This window comes from Equus caballus, chromosome 16, assembly GCF_041296265.1.
Source record: "Equus caballus isolate H_3958 breed thoroughbred chromosome 16, TB-T2T, whole genome shotgun sequence".
Taxonomy (NCBI): Eukaryota; Metazoa; Chordata; class Mammalia; order Perissodactyla; family Equidae; genus Equus; species Equus caballus.
In genome coordinates, this window is record NC_091699.1 from 84,381,652 (window position 1) to 84,409,501 (window position 27,850).

General features: G+C 38.2%; 1 protein-coding gene across 10 annotated transcripts in view; it reads left to right on the plus strand.

The window, feature by feature from the left end:
• ARMC8 (armadillo repeat containing 8) overlaps nucleotides 1-27,850 on the plus strand; it is a 92,804-nt gene that overhangs the window by 49,000 nt on the left and 15,954 nt on the right. For 6 of the 10 annotated variants that reach the window (XM_003363168.5, XM_003363167.5, XM_070238194.1 and 3 more), the window contains 5 exons: nucleotides 1,237-1,332; nucleotides 18,725-18,807; nucleotides 19,116-19,197; nucleotides 22,994-23,080; nucleotides 26,065-26,157. In XM_003363168.5, the coding sequence (XP_003363216.2) occupies nucleotides 1,237-1,332; nucleotides 18,725-18,807; nucleotides 19,116-19,197; nucleotides 22,994-23,080; nucleotides 26,065-26,157 (441 nt within the window). The remainder of the gene's footprint in view (nucleotides 1-1,236; nucleotides 1,333-18,724; nucleotides 18,808-19,115; nucleotides 19,198-22,993; nucleotides 23,081-26,064; nucleotides 26,158-27,850) is intronic. The other 4 variants (XM_070238199.1, XM_070238198.1, XM_023620998.2 and 1 more) reach the window with 1 other exon arrangement.

Here is a 27,850-nt window from a genome sequence, read left to right on the forward strand (position 1 = left end):
TGAATATTGAGAGGTTCCTTCCATAATCCATTGGTGCCTGCTTTGGTCAAAATATTTTTGTAACTACTCTTAAGAATTGCCTTGAGAACCACCCCAAATGAGTTTCAGTTTTTTATTATGGTGTTTTTGTTGTTGTTGTTGTTTTTGTTACTGTAAATGTTGCAACCCAGCAGGATTTCCCCATATTCACATACCACAATCTGACACAATGTGACAATTAACTGAAGACTCTCTTAGTTCATGAAGATATATCGTTGTCCAGGTTTTCTAGCTAATAGGCCACTTAGCTCTTTAGGAAATAGGCCACTTAGCTCTTTAGGAAATTTCAAAAGAGGATCTCAGAATGTTGTGAACAACAGCAACATTTTTGCCTAAGGGGGAACCTTTCCAAGGCAATTCATTTGGAGAAAGTAGCAATCATTTGGATGAATAAGTTATATCTCTTAGTTATAAAATTATTTACATTATTGATAGGGCTTTTATATTCACTGGTTCATAGTCTGTCATTGAAAGTGTCCTGAGAACATGCTTCTATTTAATTTTTATGGTAGTCTGGTGATAAATCAGGTATATGGAAGAATTGATAACCTAGAAAGCCAGTTATGCATATGGAAAGATAGCATTAATTGTTTCGTACCACTAAGTAATTTAAATAAATTTATCAAAAAAAACCCAAACATAAATCTCAGGTAATTGTAATAGATAGTGCATTGTTTGATAGGGATTTTCACAAGGTTTCCCTTTTTCTAAAAGCTATATAAATGCTGAAATTAGGCTAGCACTACTCAATGTTTAGGAGAACCTCCTAAAGACGTTGCATTGCGGCAGCACTCAAGTTATCAGCTGTATCCTGGGGCTAGAAAGGCCTGAGTGTGCCTTGGTTTTGAAGAGAGCGTTTCAAAGAGCTGCTGCAAGCAAGCGTCAGTAACACTAAAGCTACCATCTAGGAACACTGAATTTTTAGGGGTCAAGGGTTCACAAAGGTTTTTCCTATACTATAGTGTCAAATGTTGTGGTGGTCACTTTTAGATAGAAGCAGACTGCATGCCTTTCAGGTCGTTCTGACACAAGCACAGCAAGGTCTCAGTCAAATGTGAGCAGAACCCAAAAATAATCAGGAATTCAGTGAAAGCACTAATATGTTATAGTTAAGTTTTTTTCTTCAACTCTTCTCAGTTTTGTTGAAGATTTAATTTGTGGATTAAGTTGGAACATATCTTTTTTCCCCTCCCATAGCTTGATCACGACTTAAAACACGCTCACGAACTCCGCCAGGCTGCATTCAAGCTCTATGCCTCTCTCGGAGCAAATGATGAAGACATCCGGAAGAAGGTGAGTCTGGGAGAGGGGCGTCCCCCAGTCCTGACAGCCAGCAGGCAGGGAGTGACGTCAACCTGAAAGTCGTGGTGAAGAGCACTAACAGTGACTGTTTGAATATAATAAAGCAGAGTGACTAAAGGCATAATTGAAGAATGAATGGGACCCGGATTTGGGGGGTTGTTTGTTTGTTTTTAGAACATAGAGTGGCATGGCCGTGCTGGAATGACAAATAACTGGCGTGCTTTTTTGTGTCATTAATATGGATTATTATGTTGCACATTTTTGCATGTGTTGATAAAAATCAATTCTAGCACTGTGAAGCTTCAGACACCTTGAAAGACCTAACAGTAGAATTGTAAATGTTATTTATGGAAATACTTTCCAATGCCATTGAGAAATTCAAATCTCTATTGTATATTGTTCTTTGATATGTGGCTAGTTATGTTTTGATTTTTTTGCTACTGTGCAAGTTTGATGTGAATAAAATCTTTGTGGAATAATGATTTTATGTTTAGTGAGTGGTCATCTGAATTTTCCAGCTCCCGAAAAATGTGTCACTGGTATAGCACCTTATGTTACTACAGCCTAGTCCAACACTGAACTCGTTCGTGTTCTTTATCAGAATAGTTCTGAGTAGGGAGTAAAGTGAGTAAGCTCTGACCTGGCTCCTTCCACAAACCAAAAGGCTAGATGGAGCTTACCACTCAAATAATATATAATCTAATAAATTTTACACAAAGCTTTTAGGAACATCAGTAAATTAATCCACATGTTCTGTCTCAATGAGCCATAGCAGAAAGAGCAAACTGGGCATTATTTACTAAACATGGCAATTTACTAAATCTCCCCATCTATATTGGTATTTTAAGGAACCATGTAAGAGAAATCACATGGGAATTTACCAAGATTCAGAGAACTACTTTGGGCTTGTAGAGAGAGAAGTATGGAGTAACTGTAGGTTTATTGAAATAAATTGAAAAGGAACCATTCTTGAAGAAAATTGAAATAATAACAGTAAGATTAGATATATGAGTAGCTTTGATTTAAAATTAGTGCAAAGAACACAACTAAGCTGAATGTTTTCTGTGTACCTCAATTTAGTTCCGTTAACAAGATGTTTTTGACTTGAAGTGTTTTTAGTAAATATCTATGAAAATCCTTTTTGACACCTCTAAGCTTTCATTTGTAAACTGTTCCTTCAAGGCAAACGTGCTAGTGATATGATATTCCCTATGTCTAAGCATGCTTTATGGATGTTGATGCCGATGTGTTTCATTAAATTTAGGTACATGGTATATTGCAAGGGAGGAGACTTTTATGGCAGCTTATATAGATAAAACATTTTAAAAATTGACATGGACTGTAAAACTTAAATACATAATGATTTGATTTTGGATGATTATTAGGGCCCATTGGAAAGAGAAGGAATATTTTACCCATTCTTTTAGCTTAAGGAGGCCATGCCATGGACCGAAAGGGAGATAGATAGATAGACCATAACGGGGGGAAATAGGATGTCCATTTGTACTTATTTGTACTTTTTTGTTAATAAACTATTGTTTTGGAATTAATGACTTAATTTGTGATATCATGTTCTAGAAGTACTTGCAACATGAGTCTGATGATCAGCAGTCTATTAAAACTTGTATTCATAATGTGTATAATTTCCTGGTAAGGCTTTTAATCCTGATAATTTATGTAGAAAGATGACAAATAAAGAATAAGTTATAATTATTATAGTTTTTTTGTGTGGTGAAGAAAAGATACTGTGACTTTCTTATGTAATGGGGATTTTTTATAGAGTTTTTAGGAAGATATTTCATTTCTGGGAAATTAAGTGTTTGAATAATTTGTAGTTCATAGCAACTACTGAAGAGAGAAATTGTAAAATGGAAAATATAAAGTCATTTTGTGATAAAATCTGCATGAAAATTGTTCTTAGGAGTGGAGAATCCTTATTTTCAGTGTATAAAAAATGATAAACGATAACTCTTCTTTTGAATGCGCTTATTTCTATTCCACTTTTGTTGAAATAATATTTGGATAGATTTTTATTTACTTTCTCCATGAAATATTTATTTACCTTTTACATTTATGCCTTATGGACTTTGTATTCCTTTTTTTGTGTAGATTCTTGAAGTACAATGTTTATTGTTTTATTTTTTTAATGCAATATATATGCTTGCCAAGGTGGAATTTCAGCTTACTGAGTTAATGAGTAGAGAATCTCTGAAAGAAATTTCAAGGACTATAGACTTATCTCCCCCTCCCACCAAAACAACAGCAACAAAATGGCTTTTTCTTTGTTTCAGGATAAAAATGTGAAATGTTCAGTTAGTCTGCGTTTTAAGTTGAAAATGGGAATGTAATTCAATAAATACAGGAAATAACATATATCACATTACCCTATTATGGCCAGTTAAGGAAATGGAGAATGAAGAAGAGAAAACCAGAGCAAAGAGGTAGAGATGATGAGAGGTATACACAGCAGTAAAGGAGAAAGATACAGGCCTTCTCTCTTCATAGAATTATGTCTGTCTCTCTCTCTCGTTGCTTCTAAAGGCCTGCTGTATTTCATTTCTTGATACTTCTCTCTGGGCCAGACAAAATTCAGCCGAAGACTGAATATGATCTGTAGGTCAAGAGATTTCCCACTCCTGCTTCGGAGCAGTGTTGGTGTATTCCCATTAAAAGAAACCAACTGTCTAACAATCTGTGGAACCTAATAAGCACTCAATAAATATTTGTTGAAAAATAGAGAAATGAAAATGCAGAAATCATACACAGAGTGACATTTCCATTAATATACCTGGATATTTCTGTATCTTTTTGTGCAGAGCAAAGTTGGTGTCCTAATTCCTAACTTTGCATCCTTTATCACCGTGTGATGTATTTATAAATTTCCTGATTTCCTGTTGGGTCCTGTCATAGAGTGAAAGAAGGTAGAAAGAGTTCTGCAGGTGAGAGTGGAAAACGTTAACGTTGGCTATGACACAAAGAGGCAGAAGAAGCCCAAGAAAAGATGAAGGACCACTGAACTTGACCACATGTGGTCTAGCCATAATAAACTTAGAATAATTCAAGGATTTTGGTTAGGGAAAGCAAGGGCAGGGGCAGGAATTGAGAGCTCAGTGGAAGAAGGGTCCAGAGTCCATTAGCAGTAACTGCACTGACAACAATGCCAGGTAAAAATTGGCTATTCTCTTTGCCCAGGGAAAGTCCAGTTTCTAAGGATGGCCTTTACTATATATTAATGCTGCCTACAAAGCGTAAGTTCAGTTAATGAGATACTAAAAAAGAAAGAAGATACCTAACAAGTAATTTCAAGTCCTGGCATCCCCAGCCAAAGCGCCAGTCAGTGGTTAAGTCAAACAGAGGCAGCAGTGGCAAACAATCCTGGGACTGTGAAGCCAATTCTTTTATAACAAAGAATTGCTCTTATGGAGACCATCGCTTGATTAGTACCTATTGATCATCAATTAGGTTGGAAATTTAAAAGGGTTGTCTCTTTCTTACTCTCTTCAAGGAACTCTAGTAGAATTTATCAGAAATAGAAAGTGTAAATTGAGGAAAATTAGAAGTAGTCAGTATAAATTAAAATGGAAGGAAATTAATAAATTTAACAAGAGGTTGTTTTTATTTTTGATAAAAATAAAACACAATACAAATGTTAAAATGTAGTACTTATTGTAGCCTTTGCTCCTTTGAGGTATCTGACTAATGGAGCCTTTCAGAAAGCTTTTCTCTTGGATTTCAAGTGCTTATATTTTAGCTGGAGATCTCTTTTTAAGGAACTAGAATGTAAGCTCCATGAGGGCAGGAATTGTTTATGTTTTGTTCATCACTGTATTCCTTGTATCTTCAATACTACCAGGTGCATAGATGGCACTTAATAAATATTTGAAGAATGAATGAATGAAAAAAATGAATGAATGGACAAACAAATGCATGAATGAACCATATTGCAAAATTGCATTATTAAGTACCCTTAATTGAGTTATATATGGGCCTCCCTACATTGAGAACTTTTGTAACTTTACTAGCAATTCTGTGGGTATGTGAAGAGAGGAAATTTAAAATAGGGGAAATCTACCTCTGATCATATAGGCAAGAGGGTTCATTATATTTAGCGTAGAGAAAATACAGGAAATTCCCACTTTTCAAGAGGCAGACAATCCCGAGGGCATGTCTTCTACTCACTTTGATATAGATCAAAGAGAACATGTTTTATGGTATATTACTTGTTTAATTTTGAGTTAATTTTTACCATTATTTCTTAGTGTTTTTCCTTTCTAAATGTATGATTTAAAAAAATGTGTATCATTCACAAGTTTGAATCTGGACCAATTTTTTTTCCTAGGGATAATAGTATGGTTGGTTTATAGATATTAGCCTGAGCCTCAGGAATCAACCTATTCTGTAAAGTGATATACACCTGTATAAAATATTATCTTCCCAATTAATGAATGTCAGATTTTTAAGGCCAGTAATTTAATTCAATTCTACATAGATTGATCAAACTACCTGCAATGTGTGAGCATTGTCCAGTGGGTGGAGGGAGTGGGGAAAGCAGTGAGGGGAAGTAAAGAGCAATAAGATACAGCCTTAAAACTCAGCATTTATAACGAAACTTCAGTAAGTCAGAGAAAAGTAAGGAATGGCCAATAAGAATTTGCTAGGGATTCAAAGAATTACTTGGAATCAACTAAAATGAACAAGGTGATATTAGTGGAGCTATCCTTGTATCAATTTGGAAATTAATAGTTTAATGTTTCATTTTCTAAAGGCTTTTTATATTTTCAAGAATTGAGGGGCCGTTCTGGCGACATAGTGGTTGGGTTCACATGCTTCACTCTGGCGGCCCAGGGTTCGCAGGTTCGGATCCTGAGCACGGACTTACACACCACTCGTCAAGCCATGCTGTGGCAGCATCCCACATACAAAATGGAGGAAGATTGGCACAGACGTTAGCTCAGGAACAATCTTCCTCAAGCAAAAAAAAAAGAGGAAGATTGGCAACAGATGTTAGCTCAGGGCCAAGCTTCCTCATTAAAAAGAAATTGAAAACATGAAATCTTAAGTTTTTGTTCCTTGTGGGGGAAAAAAAATCATCCAATCGCAGTGGTTTTACATGACATATAGGAAGAACGTAGCTGAGAGTGGGATGTTTTTGCTTTTTAATTGAACAATTTTTTTGAGAAATATAGGCACAGAAAGATAAAAGAAAAGGAAAACAAAGAAGAAGGAGGAGTTGTCTTCTACCCTCTTTCCTAGCAAAGGAATTTGTAACTGCAGGGTCATTGTTAAGATGAGATAGAATGTATTTAAAATATTTAGCATGGTGCCTGTAGGTGCTCCGTAAATGGAAGCATATATTAGAATATGTTAAGTGACTTCATTGGAAGATTAAAAATAAATATAGATTTTACATGCATTGGGAGAAAAGCTGAACAATGTTGGGGTGTAAATTAAAAAGGTTTGCAATGCAGACAGTGATTTTATGCTGTAAATTTCCAGAATTGTTAGTTATTCATTCTGGTAAAAGTAAATTTATACTTCAGAAGCATAGGCTTTTTCTTTAGTTTTCTTATTAATGACAAGATGTCTTCTTACTGTTATAATTGTGTTTTAAAATACTGGTTTTCAGACTTTTTGTTGATGTAGCATGCCCTCTGAAGCACCAAATATAATTTTGTTTTTCTTGGAGTTAAATAGAATATAAATCAATAATTGGTTAAAATCATAGGTAATAGATGTTTTGAGAAAAGTAAGGAGGCGAAATTCTATCTAACTTTGGTCTTCTAAGTGTTACCTTCCTTGGTTGCCATAGACGTCATTTCTCCAAAGGGACATCCTTCATATGAAACCATATCCCAAATATATATGTTCAAATTTGGACAAATGTAAATTCTTATTTTTAAAGTTATAAGACTTTAAAGTACCTTTGTAAATTTAGGTCAGTTTTTAAAAATATCTTTTTGCTATCTCAAAATCTTGCTAAACATTTCACTTTGAACATTTTCATCATTTGTTGTAGCTTGCTTTTATTGCTAGTTGATCTTCTGGGTAACAGTATAAGTATACCATGAATTTATGTTTTTAAATATTTTGCAAAAGTTCAGTAATTCTAAATGGTCATTTAAAAGGCACAGTGTCAAAATTCTGTATTTGTCTCTGTCATGATATGAGGCAGAGGAATTATTTCTAAGCCTTAGCCTACGTACCGAAACAAACGTCTTGAACATTGTGAAGGTTTTCGATGGTACCACAAAAGTAGCACCCTTCAGGATTTGGCTCTGCTACTGAATGGCAACACATTCATTTGGAATTCAGAATTCCTTGACTTAATCTGTGGTCAAAGTGTTAGTTATCGTCTTAAAGCTAATCTACCAAAGAATTTTAAATGAACTCTGCAACATTCATTCATGATGGTAAGTATTCAAGAGTTAACCATGGCAGGACCAGGTTTTGCCACTTGCCCACAGTATTGAGACCCTTGGCTTCAGCAAACTGAAAGAAGCAAACCTGGGAGCGATAATGCCATATACACAATAGAGGTATTTATATAATCAAGTAAGGAATTGTTGTTTCAGAGTTTCATTAAATGGAGACATGAAATTGAGTGTTACACTATTAGTTGTGGTATTACAGTTACATAAACCATTGCATTACAGTTCATTTTCTTTTTTTTAAAGTATGAAGTATACACTGGTTATTTTGTTAGTTGTTTATGCTCTATTTCATACAGATGTCTTATAAACCAAGAAATGGGCTAAAATATAATCTTTATTTAGATCTGTAGAGCTAAAATTAGTGACTTAAGTTGGATTTTCAAGAATGTTCTATCTGGGAATGAATGAAATGTTTGGAATGATAGAATATTTGTGAAGTATTAGACCTTGAGAAAATTGAGTTTGTGTTCGAGGACCATTGCTACACTCGTCTGTGATTAAAATGCTAGCACGAGAGTCAGAAAACTACACCCTTTGGCTATTTATTACCTGTATAATAATTCTTTACCCTATGAGCTAAGAATGGTTTTTGCATTTTTAAATGGGGAAAAAAAACAAAAAGTAAAAAAATGTTTCCTGACGTGAAAAGTAAGTTCAAATTTGTGTCCATGAAGGTTTTTTCTTTATTTTTTCAGCTTTATTGAGATATAATAGACAAAATGCCCATAAAGTTTTATTGGAATACAGCCATGTTCATTTGTTTATGTGTTGCCTATGGTTGTTCTGCACAATAATGGTAGCTGGAATAGTTGGCGACAGAATTGTATGGCCCACAAAGCCTAAACTGTTTACCGTCTAGCCCTTTACAGAAAAGTTTTCCCGCCCTGTGCTAATTCTGCATAGCCAAATAGAAATGATCATAAGCCAGTTTAGCGAAAAACTCTACTTCTCATTTGCCTCTTTGTACTGGACTGTAGAAAGAAATAGGGCACTATCAAAGCCAGGGCAGGGAGAGGTCAGTTGTCTGACTTTCTGAAAGAGGCATTATCAAGTGACATTGTCATTGTTACTGGATACATTCCTACATGCTGATTCCCTTATTTGAATGATTTTGGCCTGTGTTGGACCCCAGACAAATTGGATGTTAACTATGGCTTTTGGTTATGGTAGGAAATGTTACTAGATTCTGTGTATTGGTTAGCAAAGTTGCATGAATAAAATTCTTTACCATGCCAAAGAGAAAAATTAAGATTAGTTCACTTATTAAGAAAATATCTATTCAGCCTTTGCTACATACAAAGCATTGTGTTAGATGGTAGGGGAATATGCAAAAATCATATAATTCAGGCACTTAACATCAAGAGATAATCTGTTTTGGAAACTGAATTTAACATAACTAGTAGCATTTATTGAGCACTTAACCATGTGCTCGGCACTGTGCTAAGCATTAGTACATTGTCTCCCTAAAACCTCATTCAACCCTGTGAGATAGCTGTTGCAGGTCAGGAAACAAGCAATTTGACCAAAGCCACCCAGCTAGTGAGTGAGAGCACCTACGTCATATCCCAGTGTCTCTGACTCCAAAGTGTATGCCGTTAACCATTACATTGCTTTACTCATGTAGAATTAAATACCATTACTAGAGCCAAATTATGATATAGAATGGCAAGAGATTTCACAGGACAATGTGTGATAGTCTGAAATGATTGCAAAAGAGAACTATGAATTGAGAGAACGTAATAGTTTGTATTAGCTGGTTGCAAAGCATCAGATTCAGAAAACATGTCTTTTCGTTCACATAGTTCTTGGTACAAATTGGGTCATGAGATGCTTTAATTACATCAGTTTATTCATCTGGCATTTGTGATATACCTCCTGTGTGCCCAGGGACGAAGCAGAAAACTGGTGTGTACCTTGTGGGAGCTTACAATTTATTGTAGTTAAGAAGATGAGACAGTAATTTGCTAGGTAATAATTCTAGGGCCTCGTGTGTATAAAAAGTCTTATCTACATTGAAATCCAGTTTTGCCGTGATAGATACACCCAGATATGATGTGATTGTAATTGAAATAGCCTATTATGAATGAGTCTGGAAAAGTCCATCTCCTATAAAGTTTAGTTGAAAGAATTCTCACTTTCTTCCAAAATGTTAAAATCAGTTATTTCAGAAGTTTTGACCCACAGAATAAGGGATCTCTGTATCTGTGTCTCTTTTACATCAGTTGAAAATGTTTTTCTAAGGGCACCGTCTAGATGTGATTCCATTGTGAGCTATTATTCTAGAAAGGAAGCATCCAGAGTTAATGATGTCATAGAGGTACTATCTCTGTGTTTTATTTTGTAGACGGCTTCCTTATGGAGTAGATTTAAACTTGAGGTAACATTTTGAAATCCTGAGGCCTTCTTTTAATAGTTATTCCCTTGTCAGGCTATAATGTTTGTAACTAGAATATAATCTGTAAAAGCAGTACCTGGCATACAGTAGGTGCTATGCTTGTATTTATTGAGTAAATTGTGTGTGTCTGGACATTAAAATTCAGCCAGCTAACCTGTAGGATAATTAAGACTGTTGCATGCATGACTATGTATTTATAAAGGGGCAGGGGCTGAGCAGGACCACTGTGTTGCAGGGAAAGCGCATCGTTCAGATCCCTGGGATGGAAAACAGTAAGAGATAGAGGGGATGGTTCTAGTTCTCTTGTTTGAATAGTCCTTTATAATGGTTCTGTTTATGTGTTAAAATAAAAGAGTCTAATTCAGTGGCTGTTTAGGTTCGATTCTGCCATTGAGCTAATGATTGAACTTTAAAAATTGAACTCTTATATAGAGAAATATTTTTTTATAGAGGAAGAGTTATTCTATTTTTAGACATTATAAGTATTTCTGACACAGTGTGTTTATGTTTTTGGTTTTAGGAGAAGGAGAAGTTGGGCCAAGAGAGAGCTCCCACTTTTTACCAAAGCGTAGAAAAGTTTAGGACTTTGAGTATTTCTTTTAAACATTTAATGTAAGTGGAAGTTTCCCATTTATTAAGATTGAAAGGTCCTGAGGTAGAAATTGCAAAATAAAGAGGCTTAAAAGCAAGAATGAAATATAGAAGGTTAAGAATGGGCCCACAATAAGAAGGCCTCCTCTTTGTGCTCCGCTCCTAAAGTGAAATGATATTGCTCCCAGGCTCAGTCAGGCCCAGGAGAGACTAGATGTTAATTTAGTTCAGTGCCTTCAAGAGAAAGGACCAAAAAGAGGCCTCAACTCTAAAGAAGTTTTGCCTTTTGGTTCTCTGGTTGAGAGGAGATGCCCTGTTTTCCCCTACCCTCTGCCTCCCAGGATGGTGGAGCTAGAGAAATTTGGTATGACTGTGTAAGTGGATAACAATGAAAGAGTGAGAGAAGGGAAGAAATATTTTGTAAAGTGTTTACTGAGACTCCAGAAAATAATATGTTGATCAGTGATCTATTCTAAGAGAAACTGTATCTTTCAGGAAAAAAGAGCCTTTGGTAAAAACTACCCTGTATTTAAAAAATAAATAAGGGAAATGTCAGAAAATCTTATATTGGAGCAGTGGGCAAATATTACATAGAAATAGGCTGTGGTTGGGAAAGTCTGCAGTTCTCATTCAGAACAGATGGAGCTTGTGGCCTGAGAACAGTAGAATATTAGTTCCATTTGGTTAGTATCTGCTGGAGCTAGATCCTGATTCTAGAACGGAGATCAGATCATTCATCAGGGAACTGAATTGAAAAGTCAGCAGAACTTACTCTTTTGGTTTCTTCACAGTTTTTTCTTGGCTTATCTTTTATTCATTGGCTTGCATCCCCTCTAGCCTTTGGCATTTGTAACCCCAACCCAAGCTGAGTCATTGATTTGTCATTTTCTCTCTTGCAGGCCCTGCGAATTGCATCTTTTTTTTCCTTGTCAGTTCAGTTTATTAAGGATGACCTCTCTTGCCTCTTATACTGATCTTTATTGGTCTAGGATGTCAGTGTGTAGTCTGTAGTTCCCACAGCACTAACTTTTGAAAACTTTTGAAAGTTCTTCTCTTCTTTCCCAGTTTCCAAAGTCAGATCTCATTTAGTTATTAAAGCTAAACTAAAAACTCATCCTTACGGCACAGTGAGTGGAAAGGACCTCACTCTGGAAGCAGCTATTTTAAGCAGTGAAACCCCAGGTCTGCCCAAGTTTACCTAGAAAACCAGGACCGGTGACTTAGTCTTTCTGAACTTCAGAGACTTCCCTGATCACCTAAAGAAGTTAGTTGAGTTTACTTCCAAGACCCCTTCAGATTTTGACATTATTCAACCAAATTAAGTCATAAATTTGTTTAATTCTTTCAGGTAGTTATATCTGCCACCATTAATGACATGAAGAAGAATACAGTAAGAGAATTGGTTTCTCAATTAAACCTGTTTAGGAACAAGCCCTGCAGCTGTCCTTGCTTGGTTCATGGAAGGCCATGTGCTGTTGAGGTTTTTTTGTTTTGCTTTGTTTTAATAAAGGGGAAATGGCATAAGGATGTACTCAGGAATTATAAATATTAGGTGCTCAAGAATTTCCATGATGTGCATGGTCTCATGTCCTTTAGTTAAGTATTCTGTGGCAAAATCAGTATGTCACTTCCTGAAACCTAGGAAAAGTTTGGTTTTCCATTTTTAAGAATGATCCCTTGCCAGGGCCTACTGATTCTATTTAGTCCACTGGAGAAGCTGGTTGTACTTGCTTGTCTCACTCTGGTGTCTACCATATTCACTCATAACCTGCCTCCTTCCTCCCCAGCCTCTACCCCATTTCTAAAACCAGTCTCTTGACTGCACTGACCTCAGACCTTGTGTTCATAGGGCTCATCTCCTTAAAAAAAAGATAAGTTAGATAAGAGGCTAGACCTTAAATAAGTAGCCCCTAGTGGGGAAGACTCAAGTGTGTGCCCTGGGACTCATCTACATTGACACTTATGAGACTAAAGCATTGCCACCCACATCCCGCAGGTTGTCTCAATTGTAGATCCTTTTTCCTTGCCAGACCTACTCTTTCTTTCCTGACCTTCTTGTGCTGCACCCTGCTTGGCTGCTTAGTCCCTGCTGCTTTAACTAGACTTTCTGGATTTGATACCTTATCCACTTAGATCTTAGATGGCTGCCTCTTCTGACATCTAATTCCAAGTGTTCACTCTTTTTGGCCAGTTTTGTCTTATTATCCTCTATTAGAACTCCTGGGAACCTTTCACAAAAGCCCATTTGGAATTAAATTATATTTTCCTGTCCATTATGCACATTAGCATACATAATTTGTTAACAGAATGCCCATTTTGCCATTCAACTCCCTTGACTCCGTGCCCACCCACTTTGAATTGTCTGAGAAGTTTGGTGACACCACTAAGAATCTACCTAGTGCCAGTTTCCACATGCTCTGCTTGACCTGGTTTGATCACTGTTCAAAATCCAAGCTGAAATTTCTAGTACCTAAAAAAATGCTTCATCTTGGATCATGCTGGAAGAATAGTTGGATCTTGTTTTTTTGAAGACCATATGTCTTCCGGTTCTTCCAGACTCTTCCAGTTCTTCATATGCTCTGAGGCAAAGGTGATGCATGACTTGACCACAACTGAGTTATGGGTCCACTAGACCTCATGGAGGGCTGAGGAATTGACTTATAAGCCAAGGCCATCTTCTTCTTGTTAACATTACCATGTGTGTAATGAACTTCTGCCCTAGGATTATCTGGGTTTTGCATTTTCTCCATGACCCTCTAGCTGACTGCCCCTTTCTCCCACAGGCCATCTTCTGTCTCAGTGACAGGGGCCTCAGATCCTGCTCCAGTGTATCCTCATCTACCCCTGCAAGAGCTGCAATGTCAGAGACAAAAAGCTTAGCAAAAGCATGTAGTCATGAAGACTAAAGACACCAGCAGAGAGGTGCACGTCACCTGGTGCAATGACCTAAAACTGGGTCAGTTTGGGATGCAGCATTTTTTATGTGATTTAATTCTTTAGTTAAATTTACAGCCCACATCTCTAGAAGAGCAGAGAAAGAGATGGTCTCCTCCACTCTGAGGGTTCAGTCCACCACTAATACTCCTGGCTGGGCACAGTGTCTGTGTAACAGTGGGCACTGTCTCTCTCTTTCTGTCTCTTTTTTTTAAGCTGATCCAACAAGCTGTACCACAGGCATATTTGCTGAGCTATGGCTAAGGAATCCCAACAAGAACCCTGAGGCAGAACAACTTACAGCTCAATTTGGCATTGCTCTTATGTTCAGGAAAGACCTAAGATCCTTTGCAGGGGGTAGGACTCGGCACCCTCCATCACTATCCAGGCTTTATAGTACAGTACTGGGGTCGTTGAAAGGCGCCATGGAGAATGTTTTCTTGCTCTTGGCTTTCCAACTCCAGATCTTTATCTGGTGCTCTGTTAGATCTTCATGTGAATCAAAGGACTGTGGCAGCAGCCACTGCCAGTTCCATCCCTGCTGACCTGAAAATTTTTTCTCTGGATTCAATTCCAAACTTTTCTCTGTCTTGTAATCACATTTCTATCCTCATTTTGGTCAATGTATTCACTATAATGCTTCCTTTATCCCTGCTCAGATGGTCTCAATGCCCTCAAGTCTACAAAACCCTGTTAGATCCCTTTTGGGTTGAAATCCTAGGTTCATATTCTGATTTTCCATTATATTCTCCTTCTTGCTTGTAGACTGATATCTTGGTGGAGAAGGTAGACCAGACACTCAAGTACAGTTGTGTGTCGCTTAACAACAGGGGCGTGTTCTGAGAAATGTGTCTTTAGGCGATTTTGTCATTGTGCGAACATCATAGAGTATACTTACACAAACCTAGATAGTATTGCCTGCTACACACGCGGGCCATACGGTAGTAATCTTCTGAGATCACTGTTGTATACACCAGTTCATCGTTGACCAGAACGTTGTTATGTATGCATAACTGTAGTGTGCTTTCTGCAACTCTAGCAGGGTTACTGAAGTCCCTCCATAACTAGGTCAATTAAAATTCCAGGCCTCCTACTGCAGACATTTTGATAGACTGTGACCTAAGAAGGGTCACCTTGTGCCTGAGGGGAAGATGCCTCCAGGTAGTCCTACTGCTTTATATGCTAACTCAGGGGAAAGATTTACCAGCCACTTATAGCTGTACTCTATCCCCAAAGTGTCAGCCACCACACCCCCAGAAAACTTAGAAGAAAGCACAAAGGTACCCTCTAATGTTACAGTAATTGGCCACTAACGTAGTTCTCCACTGTCCTCTTGCCTGAGCCTGAATATTCTTTGGTAAGGACATTAATGGCTATTTCCCAACCAATATTAAAACTCCCATGCTTGAGAATAGATGTTTTTTCTACTTATCATTTGTAGGTGCTTATTTCAGTCTCTCCCTTAAGTCCCATGGCCTTTGTCGTTCCTGAAGTGCTCTTGCTGACAGAGAATCAAGTGCTGTAGAATCATAGCACTCATTAAACAGTTAATTTCACTTGCTTATTCAAAACTGTAAATTTGGTGGGAGCAAGGGCTCTCTCCCCCACCACTGTAGCTTCAAGTTTTAAAACCTTGCCTAGCACTCAGTGGGTGCTCAGATATTTGCTTAATAAGTAAATGTGGGCATGTAAATAGGAGCTGTACCCTATTTGCCCTTCCTTGCCTTCTCCCTGATTTTGGCCCCCTATCTAACTAGCCCTGCACTGTCTCCAGTCTCTTCTAACTTACCTCCCATCCCATGTTGCTTTTGAACAACATGATAGTTTTGCCCGAACAGACTAACACAATTTTTATTTACCTGTTGATTGCAAAGGATTGGAGGTAAAATAATCATTGCAATATTCCCCCACTTTACTGAAGGCCCAAGGAGGTCAAGTAAGTTGCTCAAGATTGTAGAGCAAATCTGAATGCCTACATGATTGCTACACCTGTCCTGTCCCTTGGCAGATTTACATCTTTGGTTGAATGTGACCAGTAAACATTGTCCAGAAACCTCTTTCAAGTCTTGCCTTTGTCCAGGTTTCCTCAGCACCTGGAGCCAGTGCTAATAGTATTTCTCAATTCTTGGAGAGTAATTATGTTTCCCCATCCCCGCCACCACCACTTTATTCTCTGATAATGTAATTACACTCAATACAGACAACTGTTTCTCCCAAGTTGTCATTCTCATTCCTAAGTAAATGTCACTTCTAATTCCTAGGTAATAATTTCCCAAGCCACTAGAGAGGAGCTTTCAGGCTTCAGCATCTAACCATCTGGTGCCTGAGACTTTTGCCCCAGGTTTTAGTTTCTTTCCCATGCTGAAGGTCCTAATTTGGCCTTCTCTGTTTCAAGAACATTGACTAGTGCTTAATTGAAGTCAGCTGTCAGCCAACCAGTCTTTGACAGTTGATGTAGCACAGAAGATAGATAACTTGGAAAACACATCACTGTTACCCCAAGGAAATAGTAATAAGGTCCTAACTAGTTTATTGGAGTGAGCATGGTGATGGAATTGGATATAAGGTGTAGTGCAAAGTCACTTGATTGGGTATTCAGGAAGAGATGGAGTCAAAGTTAACAAGAATTTAGTGCTCGGGTGACTGGGAAGATGATAACACCATTAGCAGAGAGAGAGAAACAGACATAGGGAAAGAGCAGGTTTGGGGAGGGCAGATAAACTCAGTATGGGACATACTGAGTTAGAAGTTCTACCAAGCATCCAGATTGTGTTTAGTAGGCAGTTGGAAATGTGGAGCAAGAGGTCAGAAAAGAACTGTAGGACAGAATTTTAGATTAGGCAACTACCCATATGAAGCTGATTTTGAAGTGACACATTGTCGTATATGTAGAGTGAGAGATTAACAGAGCCTTGCGACACATGTCCATTTAAGAAAGAGAAGAGGTGAGAGGACTATAGTTTAAAGAGGTTAAAGTTGGGGCATTTATATCTTTTAAATAGGAGTGGAAGTGGGAGGTGGAGCAGGCTGAAGAAAAGGATCCAGTGGGATGGGGCAAAATAAAGATAGAAGAAAGAGATGTGGGAGGTACTTTCTGGATCAAGGTGGCTGTGAGCCTGAAGAACCCAACTTCAGTGTAACAAGAGTGAAGAAAATGAAAACCAGGGAGACATTTTAATAAGAAGAGGAAAGTTGAGGCAATTTGTATCCCAGAAAGAAACCATGTTTCTGCAAAAAATAAGGTGGGCACAGAGGGACTGAGGACATGAGGGAAGTAGAAAGAATTTGAAGTAGGAAGTAAACATCCCAGGGAATATGGGCGTCTCGTGAAGGTGAGTGCAAGGCTGGTGGAGCAGCAGAGAGGGTCCCACTGAAGTGGGCGGCATGCACTGAAAGACCAGGCAGCCAGGTGTGATGATTTTTCTACTGTAGTCGCAGCAGTTTGGGATCTGAAGCAGGAATGAGTGGTGGGAGGACAGTGGAAAAAGAGAATCTGTCTTCTAAGTGGAGTGTCTGAGCAGGGCATCCAGGTCAGGGAGAAAGGCAGATGAGGGTCAAAAGGAGTAGGCAGGCAGGGAGAAAGGGAGGAATTTGGGGGCTCGAAGTGATGATGGGAACAAAGGGTAGCTGGTGTAAAGGTAGGGTGAGATTATGTTTGGCTAGGGTGAGGGTAGATCAGTATGTAAGTTTCACCACCACTTTGGAGCCTACAAACACTATTGTTATGGTTCCTACCCTATAGCTAAAGTGTGGTTCTCTGTTCTCAGTAGTTGATATTCTTCTGCCCATCACTGTTAATTTCAACTCTATTTTCTTCTCTTCCCATTTGGATTGAACATCCTGAGATTTCCCACTCCCTCCTGTTCTCAGGTCAGCCTTCTAACACCCTTCATTTTAGTCTAGGTCAGTGTTCCTCAACCTTGGCTGCACATTGGACTCTACCTCAGGAGCTTTTAAAGAAAATACAGATGCCTGGGCCCCACCCCAGAAAATCTGATTAATTGGCCTGGGGTTTTTTTAAAGCTCCACAGATGATTTTCCCAAAGGAATAATGACTCCTAATGTGTTGTCCATAGAGGGAACTACCTGATGAGCAAGGACTGCTCCTATAACCAGGGCTGTAATACAAGCATGGCTCAGCATAAGGACTCTGGAGTCAGGTGCTTGGGTTCCAGTCTCAGCTCTGTGATCCCAAGCAAGATCTGTATTATCTAGAATCCTCAGTTTCCTAATATGCCGGTGGGAATAATCATAGTAATGCCCACAAAAGGGTTAAATCAGATAATGTAATGTACTTATCAGCACAACGCCTCGCACATAGACATACTCAACAAGTATTAATTGTTTTTGTTAATATTTGTGTTGTGGTGCATTAGCATTTTTTCTAATGTACTGTTTTTCCATAGGACCACATAAATTAAACTTAATTTCTTCCACACACTATTTTGTATCTATACGTTGCTTAATGAAGTAAAATTGTAGGCTATCTAGTTTTTAAATTTTAATAAAGTTTCATGATTGACATATAGAAGGACTTGATGCTACAGGGAAAGGTGGCGAGTGTTACTTTTCTAAATATTTAACTTAGTTCCAATTTGCTTGTAGCCACAGGGTAGCTCTGTCAGAACCCCACAGAGTTCATTTCATAAGGGCTGAGTGTGGGCCATGATTTTTCTAGAATCTCATCATGGCAGGAACCTGCCCATTGGTAGTTCAGTTATATCTTTTTCTCAAGACTCTTTATGCAACACCTCTCCAATACTTATGCCATGTAATTATTGTTTTAAATGTTTTTAAAACAAACATAAGCTGTCCCTTAAGCCTGTCATTCAGCCTGACAGGTCCTTAGCGGGGTGGCCCTACCTTTCTGATGAGCTGCTTGCCCTGCCTGCCGCAAAATGATTGTTCCAGAGATAAAAACTCTTGCTAAAAACATTAGACTTTTAAAGGACGTTAGCATACTTGCATTTACGAGCAGTGAAGTTTGTCATCTTCATGTTGTTATTTATGCAGCATTAACCTTTTTCTCCAGATCATTGAGACTGAAAATATGATGGACCGAATTGTGACTGGCTTGTCTGAGTCTAGTGTCAAGGTGCGGTTAGCTGCCGTCAGGTATGAGCTTTAAATGGTCTGAATACAAAATCCTTTGCCGTGTGTTTAACCTGTTCCTTTCTGGACCTTCACCGAGTAAGCGCAGAATCCAAATGTTACTCCAGAGTGTGCTCAGGTGAATTCCGTGTATAACCTTATTTAACAGAGAAGCTAGCCTGAAAAGTCCATGAAATGTTCTAAGTAGTTGAATTAACAGTGTCTGTAGATATACTTGAATTGTATATTAGTAATTGTGAAATGGCAAGCAGTGTATTTGAAAAGTAAAAGTTGTGGCTTCTTGTGAAGCTAATTTTGATTATTCTTTGTAGATGTTTGCACAGTTTATCTAGATCTGTGCAGCAGCTTCGAACCAGTTTCCAGGATCATGCTGTGTGGAAACCTTTAATGAAGGTAAGAAGAAAGGGTCAGCAAGTAACACCCATTCCCACAGAGCCTTTAGTGAGCTGAGGGAGCTGACAGCACTCTGGTCTAGGAGTCTGTCTGATTTTTGTGTGGAGTGTGTTGAACAGTTATCTCCTCAAATCTGGTGTTAGAATCATCTTTAGATCTGTAGAATATGTTTCTGAGGTCAGCATCTCATTTGTGACAGGGAAGTACATGCCTGGTTTTCTTTTCTTAAATAAAACTTCAGTTACTCTTCTGATCTTCCTGTGTGTTTAGTATTATACTTTAGACTTATGTCCAGAGTTATCTTTGTAATTGTTAGTTTTAAGAAGGAAAGGAGGGGCAGCCCCGTGGCCAAGTGGTTAAGTTCGCGTACTCTGCTTCAGTGGCCCGGGGTTTCGCTGGTTCGAATCCTGGGCGCGGACCTAGCACCAGTCATCAGGCCCTGCTGGGGCAGCGTCCCATAGCACAACCAGAGGCACTCACAACTAGAATATTCGACTGTGTACTGGGGGACTTTGGGGAGAAGAAGAAGGGAAAAAAAGAAGATTGGCAACAGATGTTAGCTCAGGTGCCAATTTTCAAAAATTGAAAACAAATTAAAAAAAGAAGGAAAGGAATCAGCCACTTACAGATATAGCCTCTTCTTAGTCTTTTGTCAATCCCTGGATATTTTTTAACACAACTCTTACCTCCTGCTTCTCTACTCCAAAATAACTTCTTTGATCTTAGGTCTTCCCTTGAGGGCCAAAAAAAAAAAGTGGTTCAGGTCAAATAAATCTGAATTGAGGCTGAGAATACGCATCAGGTTGCTGCTAATAATAGCATCCCTAATATGTTACAGAACCACAGGTCAACTTGGTCTCTGGTTCTTTTTTTTGAGTGACCATACACCTTGCATTTAATCAGCAGAATTTTTTTGTTTATGTTTTTGGTTTTTTAGTACCTAGTGTGAGAGCCTCCAGGCACAATAAATCTGCCGAAAGTTTTTGCTACAGTGCTCTTGTCCTCAGCTTAAAGCTCGAGGTTACAGTAGAGCCGTCAATGTGGAAGAAACAGGGGGAGCTTCAGGCAGGGAGAATTTGGAGTAGGCTTCGAAGGCAGGAGGATTTTCCAGGGATGGGAGCAGTATGGACAGAAACGTTCCGGTGTGTGGGCAGCGTGAGGTGCCTTCGAGACTGTAAGGGCGGATGGGGTAGGAGCACCAGGTTGTGGAGTTGGACCAGTGCTCTCTTCACTTAAGAGATTTTACTCTTGTCACTCTTTCTTGTTCTTAGATTGCACCTCTTTCATAGCATGTTACTCTTGATTTATTGATTTGGTCCGTTCAAGATTTTTTTAAAGTGCTCCCCTGTTCCCCAAAATAACTTCCAAATATTTCCTCTGGAGCCATTTCTCTGATTGCTCAGCTCAGTACCTCTTTATCATATGAATCAGAAATGGAACAGCGTCTGGTTTCTAACTGGTTCTACCTGGGAAAAGACTTGGTGAGCAATTTAGAATTTTGTGCACTTGGGTACACGTGGGTATAATTACTATGAAACTACTACTTTGTTGCACATTTAAAGTATAGTTTTAAAAGCTTGGAAGTAAGCAATGATTTATTTCAGATACTTTTAGGTTCCTCTTAGTTCAAAGACTGTTTGCATGTCTGTTGATTTTTCCTCTTTTGCTCTTCCATGTTTTTAACTGTTGGTTAGCAAACCACAGAAGAGTAGCCATTTGATTTTAGTTAAAGATTTTATTTGTGGTTATTTTTTGTTCTTATTTTGGTGAAATTCTATGTGGTCAGTGTTAGGTGTCAGTTTCTGAATTTCACGTTATATCTTACACTGCGCTGAGTAAATGCTTTTAAGAATTTCATAGAATCTCTTCTGTTTTTGTTTATAATTGTTATGTAATTTGAAAACAAAACTTGATAAGAGCACATTAATCTCTATAAAACAATAAATAATATTTTAAAAAATGAATCATATCAAACAAAGCAACTTTTTAAAGCCTTGGTAGGCACTTATTTATTTCAACCAATAGTATAGTAGTATACTTACTACTTACTACTCCAAGTAGGATAATTTTGGAAAATGATTATTTCTCCTATTTCACAAACATTCATTGAGCCCATTTTGTGCATCGCCATTTGGTTGAAACAGGCCGGGATAAATTAGACCATAGATATATAGATTATTCCTTCAAGAAGCTTAAATTTGTTAAGAGAAAAGGAGATTGGCATTTCTGCACATAGAATTTGAATAGTACGGAGAGTAATAAGCATCCTGAGAGAGGTCAGAAACAGTGGCAGTGGGTGCTTGGAGGAGGATAGAGTGACTTCTGACTGGAAGGGCCCCAAGGAGTCTTCTGGAATAGGACAGCCTTAAAGCATGAGTAGAGGGGACACCTGAGAGATATAGGAAGGGCAAGGCAAGGGGAGGGTGAAGAGGGTCTTAGGGGGGTTGTAGCAGACAGAGAGATCAGCGTGCAGAGTGTATGAGATTTGATCTTTATCAGCTAGCTAATAACTCACAGGAGAGTTAAAACGGAGTATCTTAGAAGAACTGCGTCTATTTTGTAATTCTTGCTTATTCTTAACTTGGGAACTTCAGACTTGATTTAGCTGAAGAAAGCAGATAATATATTTAACTCTCTAAATTTTTTTGTGATTATCTATTTCCAATTTGTGTAACTAGAGCCCCTTAGGACTCTTTTTGGGATCATGAGCTTGATGCTGATCTGATCCCAAATGCAGAGGATTTAGTTGAAGTGATTATTGCATGTAAGTGGTAATATTTGTGAAGTCTTCTCTCTTACAATCTAGAAAGAACAGGCTCTGATAATAGCTAATGGCAACTAACATTTGTCGTCATGCTGTCTTCTGAGCTCAGCAGGAGTCCATGGCTTTTGGTTTACTGTATACCTACTATGTGTGTGATTATAGCAATAAGTTGACCATAATAAATAAGTAAATTTTAAAAACTTTACTGATATAGTCATTACTATGTGCCAGTTACTGTTCTACAATCTTTTTATACATCCTCACAGCAACCCTATGAAGCAGGTACTATTGTTATCTCCATTTTTTCAGCCCAGGAATTCATATACCTATCTAGTGGTTCAGCTGAAATTTGCACTCAGGCAGCCTGTGTTCTTAACTACCATGCTATACTGCTTCTCTTATTATTGTGCCACATTTCATCGTAGATAGTCCTGTCCAGCAAGTGTTGTTTTCCTTAATTCCTCAATTCACAGGCTCAGAGAAGTAAAGACATGTGCTCAAGAGCACGCGTCTAGAAGTGGAGGAGAGAGGGTTGGAACCAGCACTGGGCGATTCCAGTCCTGAGAAACAGTGCCCCACATTACCCTGCCTGTGCAGTAGCTTGATCCATCCATGCTTCTGGTCAAACAGTCCTTCTAGAGACACCTCAGAAAGCCTCACACCCTACGGCAATGTTGTGGTTTCACAATTGGCCTGATTTGATGGAGTAGAATGAGCTAACTTGTCCCAGGTGGCCTTCACACTTTTCACATAGAGCACCCCTCCATGACTTGTGTCTCTGCTTTTCTGTGCAGCAACCCTCATCCTGGCAGCAGGGCTATAGTTTCTCTAGCAAGAGACGTCAGGGCCTTAGTCGGTCATAGTTACAGCACTAGGTAAAAGTTGACACGGTATCAGGTGGATCTTTCTTAATCGTCTCTCCAATATGAGAAATCAGGTTGAAAGATAAATTGTTTTTGTCCTCATTTATTCTTATGATCTCACCTCCATGTTTCCAAACCATTAAAAGTGTCCCTTTTTTCAATTCCATAGGTTTTACAAAATGCACCAGATGAAATCCTAGTGGTAGCATCTTCCATGCTATGTAATCTTCTTCTTGAATTTTCTCCAAGCAAAGAGGTTAGTATTGATTTTCTCTTCCTAGACTTTGCCTAGTCTACCAAGAGCTTAGCCAAATAATTTTCACAGTAGTTGACACTGAAATTTGGGGATTGGGTTTAAAAACTACTTCTGAATTGTTTGAAGGGGTAGACAAAATAAATGATTTTTAAATATGATTATCTTTTCCTGTTATCCCTTTTATTCTGCCTGACATGTTCCAATCATTTAATAGATCACAGCTTACAGTACTCTAAATTGCCTGCAACTGCAAATCTAAGAAATAATTACACAGGAAATAGACTATTTTCAAACTATGTTTACTAAAGAATAAATTGAGACTCAGTTTTGTAAACCAGGATTATGAGTCATTTCAAGGAGACAACAGCTGGCATTGGAAAATAATCTTTTTAATATTTAGTGTTAATGGTAGTTGTTTGGGGAAGGATTAAATGTGGAGATATTTTGGGCTGGCCCAATGGCATCGCAGTTAAGTTCGTGTGCTCTGCTTCAGCAGCCCAGGGTTTGCCAGTTCAGATCCCGGGCGTGGACCTACACACAGTTTGTCAAGCCATGCTGTGGCAGGCATCACACATATAAAGTAAAGGAAGATGGGCAGAGATGTTAGCTCAGGGCCAATGTTCCTCAGCAAAAAGAGGAGAATTGGTGGTGGATGTTAGCTCAGGGCTAATCTTCCTGAAAAGAAATGTGGAGGTATTTTTTCCCTTCCTTTATGCATTTTATAAATTATGTGAGCATGTGTTATTTTTATAATAGGGAAAACTAAAATAAACTTTAGTAAAGGAGGGGGGGAAACCTTATGGAGTTAATTTTATCATGTTAAAATACCTCTGGTCTGCCCAATCGAGAACTGAGGTTTAGACACTGTCCTTTAGTGTGCTTTTGGTCATCCCATTCTTATTGAATTTCTTTTCTACATTGCAACACCCGCAGGCTTCTCACTGGTAATTAGAAAGGTGTTAATAACAGGGTAGGGGTTCAGAGACAGTTGTTCAACAAGCGAAAATCTTGGAACAAAAGGAGAGAGACTGGTAGCTATTCTGAAGGCAGGCGAAGGCCAGATAGGACGCCAGAGCTTCCGTCTGTTCTTCTGTCCTCTGGTGGGGAGATGGGGTCTTGGTCTGATGAGGATCTAGTTGCAGTTAGTGCAACACCATTCATCATCCTGAACAGCTGTTATGATGCCTCAGCCCGGCCTTCAGAATATTTAGGGTTCAGTTAGGAAGTAACGTAGATAAGCTCAGCCATAAGATCATTAATATGATTGATTTTTTTGTATTAAAAGTAAACTAGACTAGGAGCCAGCCTGGTGTGTAGTGGTTAAGTTCACAAGCTCTGCTTCAGCGGCCTGGGGTTTACGAGTTCAGATCCCGGGCGCCGACCTACACACTGCTCAAACCATGCTATGGTGGCGTCCCACATACAAAAATAGAGGAAGACTGGCACAGATGTTAGCTCAGGGACAATCTTCCTCAGACAAAAAGAGGAAGATTGGCAACAGAGGTGAGCTCAGGGCCAGTCTTCCTCACAAATAAGTAAATAAATAAACTGGACTATAATTAATAATACTGTATTGTATATTTGAAAGTTTCAAAAAGAGGAGATCTTAGAAGTTCTCATCACAGGGAAAAAAATTTTAACTGTGTGGTGATGGATGTTAACTAGACTCTTGTGGTGATCATTTTGCAATATATACATATATTGAATCATGTTTTACACCTGAAGCTAATATGATGTTATATGTCAGTTATATCTCAATAAAAATAAATAATAAACTGGATCTTGAACTGGAAAGGAAGGAAATGCTATAAGAGCATTATTGGGCCAATTGACAAAATTGGAATATGAGCTATAGATTCATTAAAAATATTGTTTTAATGTTAACTTTTCTGAATTGAGTAACTGTTCTGTGGTTATCTAAGAGAATATCCTTGTTCTTAGGAAATAGACTTTGAATTATTAAGGGTAAAGAGGTATGATGTATGCATTCTACTTTCAAATGGTTCAGAAAAGATAAATAATGTGGATGTGGGTATATAGAATGAGAAACATAATGATAAAGCAAATATGACAAAATGTTAAAAATTGGTAAGTCTGGGAAAAGAATATATGGAAGTCCCTTGTGTTATTCTTGCTGCTCTGTAAGTTTGAACTTATTTCAAAATAAAAAGTAAAGAAAAAAGTAAACCCATTAGTACAAGTAAAGGAATGAGTACCCTTCTTGAAAATGTGGTCTTGAAAGGCACTGCCGTTTTTTTCTTGGTATGTAAATCTTAATTGCTTAAGACATTTCTTGATTCTACTTGACAAATGGTCTTTTCAGCATTCATTGGTAATGGTAAATCCATCCTCTAAGGCTTGAATTTTTTAGAAATTATCAAAACCCATTTTCAGCCAAGTATCATAAATAATTTAAGTGGTCAGGCTGAAGCATGCTATTTTAGGTGTCAAATGTGGTAGGACTAGAAAAGTACAAGGCTACTTTGCTTGTATGATTGATAAGTAGTCCTGAAAATATTTGTAAAAGATGAATTCTACAGCATGGTTGGAACAAGATGGACAATTTGGAAGGAGGATAGTTAGGTTATCTAACTTCCATTGTAAACCAGCCATATTGCTTCATAGTCACAGCGTAAGCCCAGAGTGACGGAGTCTCAGGATGGTGAGAATGAGAGTGTGGAACTAGATAATGGGATCATAAGGCTCTATGAGGAATGTACAGATGCTGAGGAGAGGCTTTCAGGACTACAAAGGAGAAGGAAATGATAGGGATTATTTTATTTTGGGGATTTGTGAGAGAATACTTGTCCTTGCCCATCTCAAGATTATTTTTATGGCCGCCTCGTTCCCTGCTTTGGGAAAGTTGCTTGGAATTGGGTAAGAGTGGGAAAGAAATCATAGGCAGAATGCCAGGGTATATATACACATTTAGTTTACAAACCTGACATTAAAGCTATGGGGCTTTTTTTCTTTCCCAATGACAGCCAATTTTAGAATCAGGAGCTGTGGAGCTGCTTTGTGGATTAACCCAAAGTGAAAATCCTGCTTTACGAGTGAATGGAATTTGGGCTTTAATGGTATGTTTCACTGTTTTATATATATCATCATTTACAAAGAAAAGAGAGCTATTATCAAAGTTAAAACTAAAGAATGTATTATTTGAAATGTCTGGAATTTTCTTTTAAAAAATCTTGCTGTTTGGCCTAGTTTTCTAATGACCTAGGACCTAGAAGACTCTGTATTCAGCTTTCAGATGTGACCATAAGCAAGTTGCTTGGCCATTGTGTGCGTCACCTCTCCTATTTTATTGCTAAGAAAAGCAGACAGGTATTGAAATTTGACTTACCTAATTTTGGGAAAACATTTTCCCCGTCATGAACATATTGCTAACTGTCTAACGCTATCTACTTGACAGAGCACTTCCATGTCTCCTTTGCTCTTTGTAACAAAATTGTGGAATAAGCTAGGGAGTGTTCATATTTTGCAGATGAGTAAACTAAGGCACAGAGTGATTAAATAACTTGCCCAAGGAAACAGAATTGGTACATAAATGCTTAATAATTTTTTAACAGTTTCTAGTAAATAATTTATAATAATCTAAATTCTAAAACTTTATAACTATGAAGTCAGAGAACCATTTTTCCTTAAGATTTATTAAAATAAAATTTATTGAAATTGAAAACAGTAATCCTACATGGACTTTTTTAAACATAATTATTATAGTTACAATTTAATTACTATGTACCACGCACTAAGCTAGATGTTTTATATTTGTTATCTCTAATTCTTGTTTTAAGTTATGTTGGTATATATCCACCTTACAGTTGGGAAGCTGAGACTCGGATGGTAAATGAATCGTCCAAGGCCTCACAGTTAAGAAGCAACGGAAATGGGTTGTGAACCTGTCCCAAGCCTACTCTTCTCCCTTTTCCATGCTGTATCTGCTGTCTTTTCACACAAACTTTGGGATAGAAATAACCATCTTCTAAGAAAGCATTGAATTCAGCAGTTTCACACTTGTTTTTCTCCTTAACTTTGCACCAGGTTTTAGCACTTTTCTTTCCTGAAACTCTTTCCCAGAACTTGACTTTTTTTTTTTTTTTTTACCACTTTCTACGTAGCCTCCTTTTCCATCCCCTTCTCAGGGGATATTTCCCCAAGTTTCGGTTCCCAGTTTCTAATTCCCTTTATACTTCAGTTTTAGGGACTTCACCTACACTCATGGTTTAAACTCCCCCTCATACAAGAGGTTACTTTGAAATACACTTATCCACATATAACTGTCCTATTTCCCAGGTCTATCACTTAAACAGCCTGTGGGACTTCATTTGAGAGCTCCCTGACGTGTACAGTTTTGACATTGAAAATTGAACTTATCCCGGGGCTGGCCCCGTGGCCGAGTGGTTAAGTTCATGCGCTCCGCTGCAGGCGGCCCAGTGTTTCGTTGGTTCGAATCCTGGGCGCGGACATGGCACTGCTCATCGGACCACGCTGAGGCAGCGTCCCACATGCCACAACTAGAAGAACCCACAACGAAGAATACACAACTATGTACCGGGGGGGCTTTGGGGAGAAAAAGGAAAAAATAAAATCTTTAAAAAAAAAAAAAAAGAAAAGAAAATTGAACTTATCCCACTTCTCAAATCCATATTAACTATCTTATTCTATCAGTCTCCATACTACCAGCTTCTATGTTCTCTATCCACAAAATATAAAACCTTGGAATCATCTTTGGCCTGGGTCTCCTGACACCTAGCCCAGGACTCTTTG